At 39.0% G+C, this 20,615-nt stretch overlaps 1 protein-coding gene across 1 annotated transcript; it reads right to left on the bottom strand.

Moving 5' to 3' along the window:
• Positions 1-5,555: 5,555 nt before the first annotated feature.
• Positions 5,556-6,506, bottom strand: LOC112170640. Its single transcript, XM_024307980.1, has one exon. The coding sequence runs from the start codon at positions 6,504-6,506 to the stop codon at positions 5,556-5,558; it is 951 nt and encodes a 316-aa protein (XP_024163748.1).
• Positions 6,507-20,615: the final 14,109 nt, after the last annotated feature.

Raw genomic sequence — 20,615 nt, 5'->3', positions numbered from 1 at the left:
ACCAAGATGGTACATCTCGAATTCAAGTTCATCAATGCTTTTGTTAATCAAGGATGTGATACTTGTGATACGAGCCCTAATTACAGACTCCAAGTGCTATAAACAAGATCAAATCATCAAAATGGATACTTTATTGAAGGAGCAAGATACTTTTAATTGCAAGAAAGATATTCACGCTCAAACCTGTGACAGAAGTTTAGCAAGGTACTCTGAACCCATTCTATTAGCCAAGTGCCCATAGTCAGGACTGGTTGCAAAGTACTCACATTCCTTGCGCCTTGCGACAATCATGTCCGTATTTTAATTAATATCTGCTTGGGAACGGTTCACAACTCCAACCCAAGGATGTTGCAGGCGATAAGATCTTCCTTCAATAACCTTTTGGGTTAAACATGTAAGATATTAATAATACTAATATTTCTTTGTTTTTAACACAAAGCTTTATATCAAGCAATGAGTGCAAAAGGCATGCATGCAACAAGCATGGGAACATGTAAAGAAAACGATAAAAGAGTTTTACGGATCACATCCTTTAAAAACAATATATGCCTTATGGTTGAAAACTGTTGCATTCGGAATGCAAATGCATCTAGCTAATTATGGCCCAACTATTTTCAGAATTTATAATGCAACTGAACATTAGCTTGGTCATTGCAAAAACCGTTTGTGAAGATGGTACAGAACAGAGAGTATCATACATCCAAAGCGTTAGTTCCTTGGTCCATCAAATCAAGCTTTGTCATCACCCCAAACGTTCGTTCACCTGTGTGCAAGTTATAAATATAAATTTATGAGACAAATTAACTGTAGGACAGTCCAGAAGCAGGGGAAATGGTTTACTCTAACAAGTAAACAGGGTATACCTGCTGGATCCACTTCCTGTGCAAGTTTGATAGCATCAGATGTAGCGATATCTTAGTTGGCTGGAGATATTGCTAGTATGATGCTATTAGGCTACAATAAGAACAAAATCATCAATCAGAACACAATTGATGTTCATCATGTGAAAAATAAGATGGAACAGATAGAAATACACAGCTTTCACCAAGAATAGGAAACCCTATTTGCATTCTATACTAAATGACTTGATCATAACAGAAGAAAAATATGGAGTTTCAGCTGTAAGCTTACAAATTGACCGTTTTTTTTTTAAAGAATTTTGAAGTTTATTTAGCATGTAGATTTAGATTTGGGGTTTGAGGGCTGAAAGAGTGAGAGTTAGGGGGAGTAACTATGCAGGTGAAACGGCACGAGAGAGCTAGAACAGGCAAGTTGGAGGCACTAGGTGATCCTAGTGACCTAGACATCTAAGACCCAAACACAAATGCAACAAATGGGCAAACCTGCAAATATAGCCAAAGCAAAGACCTCTGCAACCTACAGATTTGCTCTGAGCCTACTACCCATAGAATCTCTTGACAGAATCACAATTAAAAACCAAAAGATTAACTTCAATTTACCAAAAATAGACTATAAAGGTAAACCAAAAGGCAGAAAATACCAAACTAGCGACAAGAAATCAATGAGAAGCAGAAAAGGTCTGATAATACGTATCCAAAACGGCAAAGCAAAGTAACCAGAATGAGATGGCTAGTCATGCACAGCTCAGTGATCTGGAAACCCATATTTTTCCGATGTCTTTGGTAATCTATCATGAGTCGATGATTAACTCAGCCTCATAGAACTAACCCAATCCTTATCGAAAAACAGAGAAGACAAGGATTAAAGAATCAAGAGAGAGCATGTGAGATTGAAGGAGGTGTTTGGGGCTGAGGTGTTAGGGTTTGTGATTTGGGTATTAGGAATTTGGGTACAGATTGGATTTCAAAGGAAGCGAAACAAGATTTGAGAAGCTGAGAGAGAAGGATGACTAGATGGATGGCGAGGGTCTGATTCTGATTTTGGTTATTTGGTGTTTACTGTTTGGTGTGTTCTTTGGTCTGGGTTTTTGAGAGTGAGCGGATCTAAGGAGAGATGGGGACATGAGTGAGAGAGAGAGAGAGAGAGAGAGAGAGAGAGAGAGAGAGAGAGAGAGAGTAAAAAGGAAAACAAATTAAAAAGAAGCAAATAATGTGAGCGCCAAAGATCCCGCTCGGTCAATGCAAGGAAATGAAAAGTTTAAACAACGATTTTATATTTTTTTTCCAGTTTGGCTAACCTAATGCAAGGACTTTCTGTATTCCTTACGTATCCTTCGAACCAAAAGCAAAGACTTGTACAATTCGTTATATAATCTAACCAAATGCAAAGAATTGCCAAGTCCTTGCAGATCACTTCGTTGTATTAGCCCATATTTCTTGTAGTGTCACGGGACGCACTGGGCCCCAACGTGCTATTTTACAGAATCAATTAACTGATATGGTCAGATTCCCTTCCTTTGACAGCTTCTTTCCTTCAGCAATTCTTTCCTTTGATAACTTCTTTCCTTAAACACTCCCCCTCAAGTTGGAGTGTATATTAATTACACTCAACTTGCCAAGTAGTGCTTCAAACTGTGTTGGACTCAATGGCTTTGTAAATAAATCTGCAAGTTGATCCTTGGTCCGAACATGTGCTGTCTTAACCACTCCTCTTTGCACCTTTTCACGCACAACATGGCAGTCTATTTCTATGTGTTTTCTGCGCTCGTGAAATACTGGATTCAAGGCTAAATGAATGGCAGCTTGATTGTCACAGAACAACTTAGCTAGTTGTGTTTGATCCACATTTAAATCTCTTAATATATTCTGCAACCACGTTACCTCACAACAAGTTGTAGCCATAGACCGGTACTCTGCTTCCGCACTTGAACGAGCAACTGTGCTTTGCTCCTTTGTTTTCTAGGAAATAGGTGTGTGACCAAGTAGAATGCAGTATCCAGTTACGGACCTTCTCGTGTCCTTGCAACGAGCCCAATCAGCATCACAAAATGCCTTCAATTCCAATGATGTTGTGGCAAGTAAAAGAATTCCTTGGCCAGGTGCTTGCTTGATATATCGTAATATTTTGTGTGCCGCTTCAAGATGTGGCTGTCTAGGCTTGTCCATAAATTGACTTAATACATGGACATCATAGATGAGATCTGGTCTTGTAATAGTCAGATATATTAATCATCCTACAAGCCTCCGATATTGAGATGGATCTTCTAACAATTCACCATTCATCTGTGTGAGTGATAAGTTTTGATCGACGGAAATCGTGATGGCTTGGCACCTAGAAAGCCTGTATCTTTAAGGATTTCCAAAGCGTACTTCCTTTGGCAAAGTGTAATGCCCTGCTTTGACCGTGCAACTTATACCTAAGAAGTACTTAAGTTGCCCCATGTCTTTTTCAGTTTGAAATGACTCAAAAGGAATTGCTTAGTATTTGTGATGTCCTCCAAGCTAGTTCCTGCCAAAATCACATCATCTACATACACCAACAATGCTGTCAATCTACCTAAATGAGTTCGGACGAACAATGAGTAATCTGACCAAGATTGATGAAAACCAGCTGACTTGAGGGTTGTTGACAACTTGATTAACCACTGCTAGGATGCTTGTTTTAAGCCGTGAAGAGACTTGTGAAGCTTGCATACTCTGTTCTCCCCTTTCGTCCGAACCCTGGAGGAATCTGCATGTAAACTTCTTCGGAAAGATCACCATTGAGGAATGTATTATTAACATCTAGTTGATGTAAATGCCATCCTTGCAGAGCTGCAAGACTGAGGATGACTCGCACGGTTGTCAACTTGGCTACTAGTGCGAAAGTCTCTCTATAATCAACTCCCTCAACTTGGCTATATCCCTTCGCCACTAACCGTGCCTTATATAGTTCAACCGTCCCATCCGAATTGAGTTTTATTTTGTACACCCATTTGCAACCAATGGGGTGCTTATGAGGTGGTAGAGGCACTAAACTCCAAGTTTGATTGGCTTGTAATGCTTGGATCTCGCTTTTCATATATAGCCGCACATCACTCTGGTATCTGTACTGCCTGTGAAAAAGAAGTGGGTTCTTTCTGGACAGTGAGTTGGGTAGTGAAGGCTTTGTGTTTGGATGAGAGACGATCATATGATAAGACATTAGAAAGGGAATGAACAGTACTTGTGCTCGGTGAAGATGGTGGTGCAAGCCTTGAGGGGAGGGATACCTCAACATGACAGTCTTGCAAAAATGTTGGGTTTTGGTAGGACGGGAAGACTGGCGTGACGGTGATGGTGGCGGAGCCATCATGGAAGGTGGTTCAGTGATATCAGGTGATGGTGAGGGAACCGGTTGTTCAGTTGAGGGATTAGTTGTGGTCGATGGTGGAGAGAAATTTGGGATATAGTTATGTGGTGAATGGGCAGCAGAATTAGTATCATTAGGTGGGACTCTAGAGTTGGAAGAGGATGAAACTGTAGTTTCAATGTCAAAGGACGCCAACTGTGGTTGTGGTTGAAATATGGGCACATGAAGTTGAGATTTTGTGGCTGGGTTGGACTGGAAAGGAAAAGTGTCCTCAAAGAACAATACATCTTGTGAGACAAACACTTTATGCTCGATTAGATCATAGACTCGATAACCATTTTGACAGTTACGATAACCTAGAAACAGACACTTAGTTGCACGAGGATCAAATTTGGTGGGTTTGGTAGGGTGAGTTGACATAAAACTCAAGCAACCAAATACCCGTAAATGTGAATAATTTGGAACCTTGTTAAACAACTTTTCAAAGGGTGTTTTTCCTTGAAGAAGTGGTGTGGGAGTCCTATTGATAAGATAAGCTGAGGTGAGTATGGCATCCCCCCAAAAATGTTTAGGTAAGTTGGCTTGGAAAATAAATGCTCGAGCAACATTAAGTAAGTGCCTATGTTTACGTTCAACAACACCATTTTGTTGTGGTGTGTTGACGGAACTAGTTTGGTGAATTATTCCCTTTGATGAATAAAAGGCTTCAAGCTTAAACTCGGGACCATTGTCACTATGCACAACTTTAACCCCTTTTGCAAATTGATTCTCAACCAATTGAATAAAATTAATTAGGAGATTTCGGACTTCTGACTTATGCTTCATCAAATACACCCAAGTGCTCCTAGTGTAATCATCAACTATTGTGAGAAAATATTGTGCACCAGAAAGTGTAGTAACATGGTACCCACCCCAAATATCAACATGGATTAAATCAAAAGGATACTCACTTGAGATTGTACTTAACGGAAATGACATTCTGGTTTGTTATGCCAAAGGGCAAATAGAACATTTGCTTGTATCACAAGCTTTATTTGCAGAAACTGGAAATAATAAAGAAACTTTGCTTGAGGGTGACCAAGAAGTTGGTGCCAAAGGTTGGGTGTACGACTGTCAACGGAATTGCATGTTCCTTTCTGTCCTTGGTTGAGGCAATAGAGTCCCCCTCTCTCAGTTCCCATCCCAATCATCTTCCCCGATCGTAGGTCCTGTATGACACAAAGTTGTCTGAGAAAGATGGTGACATAAAATGAATCAAGTGCTAACTTGCCAACAAAGATTAAATTTAGATAGAAGAGTGGCACACATAAGACATTATGGAGAATGAACTGAGGAGAGAAAACCACTTTGCCAATATGACTAACTTAGGCCGAGGTACCATCCGGTAACTTAACAAAACGATTGTGAACAATTGTCAAAGAAGTGAGAAAAGTAGGAGTACAGACTATATGATCACTGGCACCACTGTCCAATATACAAACACTTGCTTTGCCATGTTGAGGAAAACAATAAGTTTTACCTGAAAGTTCCTCATAATTGGGGATATTACCGACTTGGTTGGCTGTGGCAACCTTGTTCTTACTCAACAACTCAACAAGCTGCTTACAATCTTCTTGTGAAAACGGAAAGTTGATTCCATCAAATTTCTTGTCATCTATGGAAACAACATGATTTCCCTTTGAGCTTCCCTGTCCTCCTTCTGCAGCATCCTTTCTCCTTCTACAATAATCATAAGTGTGGTCTTTCCACCTAAAGTAAGTACACTTGAGATGAGCTCTGCAATTTTTGGTTCTATGATTAGTCTTGTGGCACTTTTCACATCTAGCTTCGCCGTCTCCCAAATCAAGGTCTCGACCTCCCTTTTTCATGGCAAAAATAGCCGCCTCTGGTTGAATAACTGGTTTCCCATTCGAAGCCTCTGCTTGCTTCTCATGCCGCAATGCCATCAAATATGCTTTGTTCACAGTTGGCAGTGGATCAATTGCCACTGTGTTGCTTCGAATTGCAGCACAGTTGTCGTTGAGTCCCATTAGAAACTTCATGGTCTTCTGGTTCTCCATGTATGACTTAAGCTCTTTTCTTGCCTCACAGCTACAAGGTGGAATCTCACAAATTGCATCCCTCTCATCCCAGAGGCTCTTGAGTCTAGTGAAGAAGGAAGTCACTGATCCGGTTCCTTTCTCACATTCATGGATTGCATTTTCTATGTTGAATAGTTGGATAGTATTGGTATGAGAAAAACACTCCTGCAACTCAAGCCACATGTCTCTTGCATTCTTGCAATCAATCACGCTGCCAGAAATCTCTTTCGACATTGATCCTAGCAGCCATGTCTTGACTAAAGTGTTGCAGCAATCCCACTGCTGCTATTCTTTAATCCTGTTGGTTGGCCTCTGAATGGATCCATCAATGAACCCCTTCTTATTCTTGATTGTCAGAGCCATACTCATGGATTGAATCCATGTTGTATAATTGTCTTCCATCAAGGATTGCGATACAAGTACTGCACCAGGCTAATCCAAGTGATGGAGAAATAAAGGGTGGTTGGGATTCTCCCATGGTTCTGGTGTCCTTGTTGAGGTTGAGGCCTTCTCATGCTCCAGCTTTTGATCGTCACTGCCTGCCATAGATGGTTTGTTTGTTTTTCACGTTATGCCTCAGAACGAATGCTTTGATACCATAAAGACAAATATAATGAGAAGAAAAATTGATTTCTTAATTGATGCTATACCAGTTCACATGTTTTATACATCTCATTTACATACCCGATCCACAATTATGGCCTAGAATCAAGTTCTAATATATACACAATTGACTCATTGCTATTTTACAGAATCAGTTAACTGATATGATGGGATTCCTTCCTTTGACAGCTTCTTTCCTTCAACAATTCTTTCCTTTGATAACTTCTTTCTTTCAACAGAAATAATATTTTAATTCAAATTTATAACTCATCTAAACATTGATTTAAAAGTTGAGACTCAACTAGAGAGAAAAAGGGTTTGGAAGGAAATCAAAAGAAAACCATTTTCATTCATAACCCAGAATAGGGAACTGTTTTACAAGATTTAAAGGAAAAATGGGAACAACCCCTTACACAAAAGAGTGACATGTGTCTCTAGGACCACTGTCTATGTCATCTATGCCGGTTGGCAATTGGGCTTCTAAGATACACATTAACTGGGATGGAGCACTGCTCGGCTTAAGGAATAGGGTTGGTTCTATCAAGTACCACTCCCTTAAGATGCAGTTTTTCCTCATGCGCAGGATAATGGACAAATGGCCTTGATCATGTGTGTTTCTTCCTAGGTAGCGTCTTCAACTGGGAAGCCAGCTCACTAAATGAGCCATTTGGTAATGTTGCGTTCTTTTTCTTACAAACTACCATGCTACCATATCCAACACTCGCAGGGGTTGGCAAACTAATTCACCATGACTGTCAATTTAAGGGGGGTTACCATCAACAATACGTTTTTTCCAAGAGGGAAACATGAAAAATGGGATGGATTACCAATGCTAACTTGAGCTTAAAATGGCTAATGAATACTAGATTGCGGTCACTGACTATAGATTTCAGCATGCTATGTAAACGAAATATCTCTTTCATGAACACTTCGGCAATTTGGCTAGCCTTGTAAGGATGTGCGACCACCACGAAGAGACCATACTTGAATAGGCGATCCACCACTACTAAAACTACATTTTTTCAATTTAATGGAGGGTAAGCTATCGATAAAGTCCATCGAACTGTCAAACCAAACATTTTTTGGGATATGAAATGGTTGGAGTAACCTAGGTGGGTGTATGGTCTCATATGTTTGCCTCTAATATTGATCACAAGAGGCTATGATGGCTTCGATCTCCTTATGCAGACCTGACAAAGAAAAATTGCAGGCTAGGCGAATGTAAGTGTGCAAGCACCCTAGATGTCTTGCTGTGAGAGGAGAGTGAAATTCAAGTAGTAGCTTGGGGCACCATTTTGAAGTGACTGGCACAAAGACCTTCCCTTTGTACCATAGCTGCTGGCCTTGGTAAGAAAAACCTTTCCCTGATGAAATTCCCTTTTGTAATTGAGGTATGATGATTTGAGCTTCTGGATCACAACTACATGCATGAGCAATCTGGTCAAGGTTGTCGAAAACGAGGGCGAAAATAACTTGAACCACGCACAATTCATGGCACCTTGATAACAAATCTAACACTGTTTTAGAACTGCCTACTCTATATTCAATAGTATAACTGTAGCCCATGATCTTTGCTAACCATTTTGTGTTGAGAAGGAGTCAAAATTCTTTGATTTAATAAGTGTTAGTTTGATGATCAGTTAGGGTAGTGAATGGGTTGCCCTATAGATTCGGGCGCCATTAATCAATGGTGTCAAGGATGACCAACATCTCCTTATTGTACACTGATAGAGCTTGATTGTAGGGGGATAACACCTTGTTGAGGAAAGCAATGGGATGCCTCTACTGCGAGAGAACTAGTCCAATTCCTAGGCCACTAGCATTTGTTTCCACCACAAATTTTGTTTATTCTAGGCCTATGTGCCTCTTATTGCTAAGGTCTTTTGTTCCTCTTGTATTTTGATGTACCATTTGGATCATATATCTAATACATTTATCTTTCCCTGACCCAAAAAAAAAAGGAAAAAAAAGCCTATTCCTTAAGCCCAGGAATGCTCCATCCCAGTAAGAATAGTAATGTGTATCTTAGAAGCCCATTACCAGCTAGCATAGATGACATAGACAGTGGTTTTAGAGACACGTCACTCTTTTGGTTGTTCCCTTTAAATCTTGTAACAATTCCCTATTCTGTTTTTTTTTCTTCCCTTCATTTAATTTCCTATTTTGGGTTATGAATGAAAATGGTTTGCTTTTGATTTCCTTTCAACCCTTTTTTCTCTCTAGTTGTGTCTATCAATTGGTATTAGAGCCCGTAAGGATGCGTGGCCCCAACATCTCAGCTCTCTGCTATCAACTCCCACCCTTCCTGCCCTCACTGCTTTTACAGATGTGGCCTTTGCCAGTGACACCGCATCTCAACCACTCCCTTCTTCCACTCATCTGCCACCATAACCTTATTTCAGGCCTCATCAACCAACTATAGACTCAACAAAATGCTTTGCTGCTTTGCACCATTCCCTCGACTCTTTTCAACATCAGATGTCCTCATAGTTTGCACAATTTCAATAATTCATATTTGATTCCATCATGCGCTTTCAGTCAGCCTCTTCCCCATTTAACTATTCTACTCCTTCACCCTTACACACACCCCTATCTTTCAACTCTATCCCAGCCATGATCACCACTTGGATTGGCCTAGGACTTTATAACCCCCGCCCCCTCCTCATCCTCTCTCTAACTCTTTACCCACATCTTTTTCCCCTTCACCACAGTTCACAGTCTCGAACCATTTCACAGTTGTGTACTCCACCCATACCTCTGTTAGCCAAATTGTTACCCTCAAGTATAAGGGGTACAAGTAATAGTATAGAGATTTAAGAAAGGTTGTCGAACCCACGGGGTTTGGATTCCTTTCACTAGCTAGAATGTGAACCTAAGGAGAGCTAGAATATGCAAATTACAATCACAAACCTAAATTCACAAGAAAATCTAGGGTCATGGTAAGTATATGCATTGTGGTGGTAGTGAAATTGTTTATTGGATTGAGTGGTGAATCAAATTAAAATAAATGCTCAAATGTAAACTAAAATACTCTAAACTAAACTAGTAATATAATGGATGAAGTTAGTGGTTGGATTGTCTATCACTAACCTCCCTTACAAGTATATATTGAAGTTCAAATTCAAGTGATGATATTCTAATTTCCTAATTACCCTCTTTGCATCCGGATAAGACTACAAAAGCTTAAACTTCTTTAATGTTATCAATTCCAACCGGATAAGTCTAGAATTAACTATCTAAGAATAAATCCTATTACCAGTTAAGTCTAAATTCATTGTTCCTAGATGCAAAAAGCTTTGAGTTTAGATAATCATGCAAGCAAACCAATCCTATATCTAGATGGTTTTAACTCACAATATTCACATGCACATAGAAGATGGTATCGTGCTATCAATGCTCAAGGCTAACTACTCCCTAAACTTTTTTTTCATGAGATGACAAACACAACACAATCAAGATAGTTAAGTTTGAATGAATGCATTCACTTCTTGAATTAGCATATGAAGATGAAAATCACAAATAACATCAAATGTAAATTAAAACATCAATTCATACAAGTTTGGATAGGGCTTTCAACCCTAGCCTCAACAAAGTAATTACTCGATCACTCATAATCATATAAATTAACATCAAATCCACTACAACAAAAGTAGGCTTTTACTGCACAAAATGTACGGCGCACAAAAAAGCATGCCGTAAATGACATACATTTACGGCACACAATTGATGCACGCCGTAAATGTATACATTTACGGCGCACATATATTGCACGCGGTAAAAGTCATTTGTGTTTGGTCTTCTACAGCCCACATCTATTGCGCGCTGTAAATGTCATAATACAATTACGGCACACATCTCTTGCGCGCCGTAAATGTCATAATATAATTACGGCCCACATCTCTTGCGCGCCGTAAAAGCCATGCTTGTTTAGTCTTTTATGACATGCATCAATAGCATGCCTTAAATGCCATAGCCTGCCCTTTTTTTTGGCCAAAAGTTAAATTTCCCTCCCCTAATTTTTTTATTAGTCTCACGCTGCTTTTCAGTCCAATCAACAAGCTTGTTTCCAAAAAATAAATAATGGTGGTGGTGGGTAAACTCTGACAGTGGGATGAGAGGGATCGATCCTCCTTTACTCACAAACAATTAGAAATACAACACGATGAACAAAAGCCATCTTCGTCCTCCTCTTCTTTTACCTTCTCCAATTTTCCCTACAATTCATTCTAGCTTTTAATTCTTCCCACATCTTGCAGGTACCTTCCGTCAAGCAGAGGTGGGATTTGCATAGCGTTAGGCTTTCCAGTTTGGATTATGGCAAGTACGTTTCAGGAGTGCCCAGCTCTACGAATTCCAGATCGGATTCGGCAAGTCCCATGTCGTCATCTTGTTCTCCGACGACGTCGCTTCTTGGAGAAAGTTCCGCAAACCATGCAAGAATCCGTTCCTGCTCTCTCTTCTTATTTGTGTCTATCTCTTAGAAGCCGACCTTTTCTTCTTTCATCTCTCTCTCACCTGCAAACCGAAAAAGGAAGAAGCTCAAAAGTGTTGGTTCTAAGCAACGTCACCCCGAAGGTAATTTCATTTTCTCCTTCCCTAGATTTGGTCTCTTCGCCCCATTCTACCATGTTTGGATTTCCATATTCTGATTTTTGGGTTTTTTGTTTTTGTTTTTCAGATCAGGAAGAACTTTGGTGAACTACTACAGAAGAACTTTGGTGAGGAAAAGCTGGTTCCTCTTTCTTGATTTTCAATCTGTCAAAATCAATTTCTCTCAATTCCTCCTCTTTCAGCGCCAAGATTGAAGGCTCTACTGGACTGAGCTTGCTCAACATGCAGCTGAGGAGAGAGCTCGATTTATACACGTTGCTGGTGGGTTGCTTCAATTTTCACTCATTTAATTATCTCCCTTCTGAACCTACACTTATTGTGTTCAATTTCTAAGTTTCATTACCTTACTGGACGTAAGTTGCTAGATTCGAAGTTTTATTTTCTTGGGTTTGTTTCAATTTTGCTGCTTTTAATTAATTAGACCAAGCCTTCACTATGCATTGTTCTATGATTGCATAGCAATTGGATTATTTTTTCAATGATATATGGCTCGACTAAAGATCTCATTGTGAAATTATATCATGTTCCTTCCATCAGTTTAAGGATTATGACACCAAGAACTCAGGTATTGTTAACTTTGGATACTCTGGTATTTTGAAAGAATGTCCAAGTATTTGTTTAAGTTTAACTAAGATTGGGAAATTTCAGGTTCAGGCTTTAAGATGGAGAATGTCTTAGCAGTGTTTTACTTTAGTTTTCAAAGATTTGAGAACAAATGTGAAGAGATTTAACATGTTTATATGTTGCTAATTGATATATTGATCTAATTCTATATGGACATGTAGTCTTACTTGCTAAAAATTAGGCAACTTCTAAGTTGGTTAATTGATATATTGATTCAGAGAGGAACAGTTCTACGGTGACAACTTTCCCCAAATGGAAGTGGATTTTAGGGTTCATCCACTTTGGGCTGGATGTTCATAATAGGAGGACAATAGTACTGGCGAGGTAAGTAGTTTCAGTTTGACTTAAATATTAATCATTTTTCTAATTCTTACTATTATACTAGTCTTACATAGTTATATGAATTTGAATCAACTAGCAAGTAAGAGTGTAAGACGATTGAGATATTTCATTGATTAAGTGCTTTTGTTTAGGTATGAAACTTATCTTCTTCTGTAGTTCTATACCTTCTATAATGTCAGAGGAAGGAAAGGTGTATTAGTTGATATTTCATGACTTTTAATGTCACATTGATATTAGAGAATGAGAGGTAACAAACATGGAAAAAGAAAAGAAAGAAATCTCGTGTAGTCAGAAAAAAAAAAATGTGTAAGAACTAAGCTAGAGCTGTAACCCCACATTCCATGATTCCATAAGATAATTTAGCTATTATAGAATGGTCTTCAAAAAGAGAAGCTGTTGAAAAGCCTGGCTGCTTCTACCTGTATGTGACTGAAAAATCATAATCAAACTTAACCAAAGAATAAATTTGATCCAGATGAATCTGAGCTTCTATAAAAGCTACACCAGTCTAGCCTACAAGGTCAAGTGAGAGATTCAATCAGTTCCAGTAGGGGCCATTTCATTAGTGGGCAGCCAACTCATGCATTACCAAATAGCTAGTGACAATTTTGTACAGCTCTTGGCTGCTTTTTCCCAACATTACTATCAAAGAGCTTGGTTACTACACATATATATTGATCAACAATAGATTCATTGTGTTCTAAATTGACCATGCTGCTGAAATTTTTTGTTTACAATGAATACTTGGTGAATTTTCTAAGTTGACCATGTTGCTGAGATTTATTTTATTTTATTTTATAAAACCTGACAGTTCAATCAGATTGTGTTCACTTGTTTAACTTAACCGGGTTAATGTTCTAAATGCATCATGGCTGAGGGTGTTCTGCATGGTTTTGTTTACAGTATCTTCATTGGGACTTTTAACCATCTTGTTGATGATCCTTTTAATGGCAAGCGATACCTATACTCATGGTAGTGCTTCTAAGCAGTCCTTCAATATCTTATTGTCATCTCTTGATAAAGTAGGTCATTGTAGGCCTCATCATATGGCCCTTGGGCCCTAAGCCCGCCCGGCCCATAGGGCCGAAGCCCGGCCCGGCCCTACCCTACGGCCTGGCCCGATTGAGCCCATAAGGGCTAGACCCGGCCCGGCCCTTAAAGCCCGGCCCTAAAATTTATATTTTATTTTTGTTATTTTCTATTACATGTGTTATATGTATAAAACTATGGAAGTGTAGAAAATTATTTCAATCTACCATATTAGGAAATTAGTCTTTTAAATTGAGCCATATTTTGAGAAGAAAAAAATAATTTTTTTTAAAGAATTAACCGTTAATTCGGCAAAAACGCCGCCGTTTTAATATAATCTTATGGGTATTTTAATATTTACCAATAATTACTGTTAACTAATTAACTGTAATAATTACAAAGCTATTATTTCAAATTGGACAATATATTCATGTAATACCAATTTTGAAATAAATCAAGTAATCAACATAACTAAAAATAATCAATTGGTCGAGTTAAAACCTTTTTACCAATGTAATGTTAACTTCTTAATGAGCAAAATGGGGGATGAAATGGAATTTTTTTAAATGAACCGCTGGATGTTGTTTGCATATGAATATATGTTAGTGGTAGAAATTTCAACAATTTCCGCATTCGGTTGGATCTCGATCTACCCGGTCAACTCAATACCCTAAATAGAACATAAAACAAATATGCTCTTAACCAGTCCTTGGCAATTCACTTTTTTCGATCTTTCAGCTCCCACACTCTCATGGGTAGGGGGTCTACTTATGGATGTCAAAATTCCGCAACGTTTGTCCGCGCATGGTGCCGCTCCCCTTAGGGAAGTTTGCTTGTGCAAAGCGTTGACCGCTCCGTTAGGTGCCTTATTCACGGCGGATCGGCCTAATTTCTTTACACAATACCTATCACTATTGTATAAACATATAAGAATTTTCCGATTGATCGATTTTCATTTTAAAATTTTTGGATCGCACATAATCCTTATATGTCTTGTAATGTAGTATAACTAGTTTATTAGGCTTGTTACCCTCCATGAGCAAAATGGGGGACGAAATGGAATTTTTTAAAATGAACCGCTGGATGTTGTTTTCATATGAATATATGTTAGTGGTAGAAATTTCAACAATTTCCGCATTCGGTTGGACCTCGATCTACCCGGTCAACTCAATACCCTAAATAGAACATAAAACAAATATGCTCTTAACCGGTCCTTGGCAATTCACTTTTTTCGATCTTTCAGCTCCCACACTCTCATGGGTAGGGGGTCTACTTATGGATGTCAAAATTCCGCAACGTTTGTCCGCTCACGGTGCCGCTCCCCTTAGGGAAGTTTGCTTGTGCAAAGCGTTGACCGCTCCGTTAGGTGCCTTATTCACGGCGGATCGGCCTAATTTCTTTACACAATACCTATCACTATTGTATAAACATATAAGAATTTTCCGATTGATCGATTTTCATTTCAAAATTTTTGGATCGCACATAATCCTTATATGTCTTGTAATGTAGTATAACTAGTTTATTAGGCTTGTTACCCTCCATGAGCAAAATGGGGGACGAAATGAAATTTTTTAAAATGAACCGCTGGATGTTGTTTTCATGTGAATATATGTTAGTGGTAGAAATTTCAACAATTTCCGCATTCGGTTGGACCTCGATCTACCCGGTCAACTCAATACCCTAAATAGAACATAAAACAAATATGCCCTTAACGGGTCCTTGGCAATTCACTTTTTTCGATCTTTCAGCTCCCACACTCTCATGGGTAGGGGGTCTACTTACGGATGTCAAAATTCCGTAACGTTTGTCCGCGCATGGTGCCTCTCCCCTTAGGGAAGTTTGCTTGTGCAAAGCGTTGACCGCTACGTTGGGCGCCTTATTCATGGCAGATCGGCCTAATTTTTTTACACAATACCTAATTACCTATCAATGTTGTATAAACATATGAGAATTTCATATTGGTCGATTTCCATTTCAGAATTTTTGGATCACATATAATCCTTATATGCCTATTAATGTAGTATAACTCGTTTATTAGGCTTGTTATCCTCCATGAGCAAAATGGGGGACGAAATGGAATTTTTTAAAATGCACCGTTGGATGTCATCCGTATATGAATATATGGTAGTGGTAAAAATTTCAGTGACTTCCACCTTCGGTTGGGTCTCTATCGACCCGGTCAACTCCATACCCTAAATAAAACCTAACACAAATATGCTCATAACCGAGAATTTGCAATTTTTTTTTTGATCTATCAGCTCCCACACTCTCATGGGGAGGGGGTCTATCACCTGCTGTCAAAATACGGGGATGTTTGTCCGCAAAAGGTGCCGCTCCCCTTACGGAAGTTTGCTTATACAAAGTGTTGACCGCTCCGTTTGGTGCCTTATTTAATGCAGATCGGCATAATTTTTTTACACAATACCTACTATTGTTGTATATGCATATGAGCATTGTCATGTTATAAGTTACAAGTGTGTGTGTGTGTGTGTGTATTAAATATGTTCAATAAAAAACAATGAGTCTTTTATTACCAATATATACCATTAAGCCATATTTTGAGAAGAAAAAAATAATGTTTTTTTTTTTGTTAAACAAAATAAGGCCCTTTTTTGGCCCATTTCGGCCCTATTTGACCCTATTCGAGGGCCGGCCCGACCCGGCCCTTTCAGCCCTAACGGATCGGGCTTTTCGGGCGGGTAAGGGTTAGCATATTTAAGCCCTGGCCCGACCCTACCCGGCCCTAAATTTTGTTGACTTTGACTAGGCCCGACCCGGCCCGGCCCGACCCTAAGCCCTAAAATTTAGGGTAGGGCCGGCCCTAGCCCTGCCCATGATGACCCCTAGGTCATTGCTTACAGCTTGTAAGGAATGATGATTTTGATGGGCTTAAACTTGGCAATGATTATTACTGCTAACAATTGTTTACTTAGCATTATCATTACTTGCTTTTTGTGTTTTTAGTTGCTGCTGTGGTCATTTAAGCTGATGTCTCACGTGAACATGTATATCATTTATATCAACACCAATAGTGGTGTTGTCATTTAAGCTGACATCAACACATGGATTCTAACTACATTTTTTATGGTGTTGATGTAATGCAAAGTATTCAAATATCATTTGGTGGGCACCTTGGGTCTTTACTTGGTTTCATGCTTTGCCTTTCTACTTATGGTACTTGATGTGTCTGGTGTGTGTTGTAGTGGAGTGTTTTGGTTATGCAGCTTCTTACGATTAAATATAAATATAAATAAACCTCAAGTGTTGTCATAAACGTACTGGATCTTGGCAGGTTGAAGTTGTTTGGGGACAACGGTAAGGACATCAAATCCAAAGCTAATAATATAGACCTGAAAGTTGTACCACCTTGGCTGATCAAGCAAGAGATGAATCTTACAAGGGAACAATGTGGAGAGGTCAGGCAAGTGGAAGCCTCACAAATGCCCGTCTCTAGTCATCAGGTTCATTAGGTTGGCATGAAGTTAGATAGAGATATGGGTTTAATTGGTTGATGTAATGAGCTCTACAAATACATTTCCAATAGTTACGTTGTAAATCAAATTAATTATAATGAGGGTAATATGAGTACGATATTTGAGCAAAAAGATTTTTTTTTTTTTTTGAACATACCTCATTTACAGCCGCAGTGTGCGTCTTAACTAGGAGTTTAGCCACTCTTTTACAGCGTGCTGTGTAAGCCTTTAATAGGAGGTCTTTTACGGCATGCAATGTGGGCAGTAAATGACCTAAATGACATATGTGGAACCACTTTTATGGCGTATTACTTGTTCTATTATGACGCATTTTTGCGGGCCGTAAAAGACATGTGGTCTTTTACAACGCGAGCTTTTACAATTTGTTTTTGTGCTCCGTTAATAGGATTTCACGGCGCACATGGTGGGCAGTAAAAGACCAATTTTGGTGTAGTGATCTATAAAGTACATCAAGGTAAATTAAAGAGTTAAGGAAAGAATGAACTAGTTAAAACTTGACAAAATCAATGGGTAGCTTCTCCTTCGTTTTCCTCCTTCAATGCTCCTTGAATCCTACTTGATGGTGGAATATATGGATGGATGATGAACTTTTTGTTGATAGTGAATGGAATGGTGATGAAGATATGATGCTCCTTTGACTAACTTTGAGTGATAGTGATGGAGTAGTGGTGGTGGTGATGTAGTTGTGGTGGTGGTGATGGAGTAGTGGTGGTGGTGATATAGTTGTGGTAGTGGTGATAATGGAGGTTGAGGAGCAGTAAAGGGAGTATGGGTATTATATATTTAGATTTTGGGAGGTGGAGATTGAGGTTTTATGGTGGAGATAGAGAGAGAGAAAAGGGTGGTATGGGTGATGGAAACTTGTAGGAAGATGAAGTGATTATATAGGAAAATAAAGATGTGTAAAATGATGATGGAAAACAAAGAGAGCAGCTCACTTCTTGAATTGAGCAAAGAAGTGGAGTATGAAAATGGTAATAGATTCCAAAATCAAAGGGAAAAAAGTATGGAAGAGATGGAGTAAAAATAGGGAAGTAATGAGCTATTAATTAAAGAGAGTGGAGTAGAAAAATATAACAAAGGAGAAGTGAGGAGCAGATAGCTCTCTTTATTGTGCATAGGAAACATGAAAATGAAGAGTGGTTTTGGGTCACCAAAGTCAAGGTGACAAGCATGGAAGAGAAAGTGTGCAAGAGATGTCTATTATCTAAAAGATAATATGATGGATTAATCTTGCCATAATCTTATAGGATTCTTCTAGAACTCTCCATGATAATTATAGCATCATAAACCTTCCAAAAACGTACAGCAAAGCTATCCAAAAAAAGGATTCTCGACCAAGTTACCCTTATTTGACTAAGAATATTCATTTTCTACTTCAATAGCTTCTTTCTTGGACTAGGTTTGACTTTCTATTGCCCTGTTTCTGGATGGTTCTCGACTCCTACATACTCTATGACATCATGTCTTCTATGATGATCAACAACCTTTGAGAAAAACTCCAAGTAAGTGGCCGGAAAAGATCTCCCAAAAAGCTTTGTGAAAAGCTGACGGTTTATGCCTTCTCGGGAAGCCTAATTTGATCATTAATTCTCGCTGCCTTGATGACTTTTCTGACCAGATCTTGGGCTCATGTTGTATTAAAACATCATGTCTTGCTACCTTTCTGCTAGAGTTCGCTTAAAAGGTTGCAAGAAAAGCTCTGCAAAACAGTTCCCGATAAGCAGATTCTAAAATGCAGTTTTCTGCTTTGCACCAACTATTTTGCACAACGATTTCTATGGACTTCCCTTGTAACTTCCGGCCAAAGGAATGATCAAACTGTATCCTTAGCATCTGTAATTTATGGTTAATGCCTTCATTTCTCCATTTAAACTCTTATTTTTCTGGGATTGCTTCATGAAGTACTCGTGCCACCAAAAGTGGTGGTGCATGAAAAATTCGCCGGAATTTTACTTTTTTCTCCTCTTGTCAAGATTTTCTACAAAACATGAAATTAGATTAGTCAACACTAAATTGGACTTTTAGAACAAGTAATTTTCGTGTTTTAGGGCACAAATATATAATTAATTATGATCCAACAACCTCCCTTCCTCAACAAATACCACTTTCCTCTGACTCTTCATTTGCTCAATTTCCTACCTTGCAACCTCCCAATTTCCACCAACATCAATACCAACAACCAGATTTTTTCTTTAAACCTCCCAAAATGGACTTACCCGATTTTAATGGTGATGATGTCGTAAGCTAGCTGGCCATGGCAGACCGCTTCCTCTGAACATATCGTATTCCTCCATTAGAGCAAGTGCCCACCATTGCATCTTGTTTCAATCCGTTTGCATCGATGTGGATGAACTCCTTCGAGCAGCGCCACCCTCTCATAACTTGGGAGCAATTTGTACTTGCATTTCTTGCTCATTTTGGCTTCGGCTCAATTTTGATTTCAAAGCACTGCTATCTCACTTCTAACAGATTACCACCGTGGATGCCTAATCTTTGTAATATATTTTTGTTATTTAAAGTGTTTTATTTTCAAATGATTTCAGAAAATGTATTTGGTTTTATTAATTTCACTCTACATTTCTACGTTCACACCTCGGGTTTAGTGTTAGGTATCTAATCTCACCTACACCGGGTTCAAGGCGTGACATTTCCGCACTCACGAGGGTCACTTTGAATACCTTTGGGTTAACTAATGTTCCCTCTACTTTTCAAGTATTTATGAACCAAGTCTTTAAACCATAACTTCACAAATGTCTTTTGGTATTTTTCGATGATATATTGGTTTATAGCCGTGATTTACGTACACATGTTCATGATTTATAAGAGGTACTCAATCTTTTATGAGCCAACCACTTGAAAGCCAAGCTTTCCAAATGCTCTTTTGCACAACTTGGGCCATGTAATTTCTTCACAAGGTGTATTCGTTGATCCAGAGAAGGTGCAACTATCAAAGATTGGCCCAAGCCCAAAACCCTTAAAGCTATGTGCGACTTCTTAGGGTTAACAAGGTATTATCATTGCTTTATTTACCAGTACGACATTATAGCAAAGCCTCTCATTGATCTTCTTAAGAACGACAACTTCAGGTGGTCAATAGTATCAAAATCGGCGTTTGAAGCTCTCAAATTGGCACTGATGTCTGCACCGGTGCTAGCCTTACCCGATTTCTTCCAACCCTAAAACCCTAATGGGTTTAGCCAAGTTACAAGACAGAAGCCCAAAAATAAAAGATACAAACCCTAAAATTCCTAACAGCCACCATATCTTCATCAGCTGCAAAGAACTCCTTCCGCAATAATCAAGTCATCACTTGACGTGAATCCGCTTCCGAAGCACCAAACCGTAATATTGTCCACCAGTTATGACACACGCTGGGCTCAAGAACACCAAAAAGAAACCAAGTAACTGATGAGGGAGTGATTGCCGAAGTAATCTAGACACCCTTTGTTAAGGTAACAACAAATTCACCAACGGGCATAAATTTGTTTACGTGGATTGCTCTGCAAGCTAAAGAGGTCAAACCCATCAAATAAGAACAAAAACAGAGGAAGTTATGTGCTAAAAGGTAGATGTGTTGAAATGAGATGGGATTTTGGTTGTGATGAGGAAGTGCTTGATGGGGATGGTGAGACTTGAG

This window comes from Rosa chinensis, chromosome 6 (assembly GCF_002994745.2).
Source record: "Rosa chinensis cultivar Old Blush chromosome 6, RchiOBHm-V2, whole genome shotgun sequence".
Lineage (NCBI taxonomy): Eukaryota > Viridiplantae > Streptophyta > Magnoliopsida > Rosales > Rosaceae > Rosa > Rosa chinensis.
The sequence above is the reverse complement of the archived record's forward strand: the minus strand, read 5'-3'. Positions and strand labels throughout refer to the sequence as shown.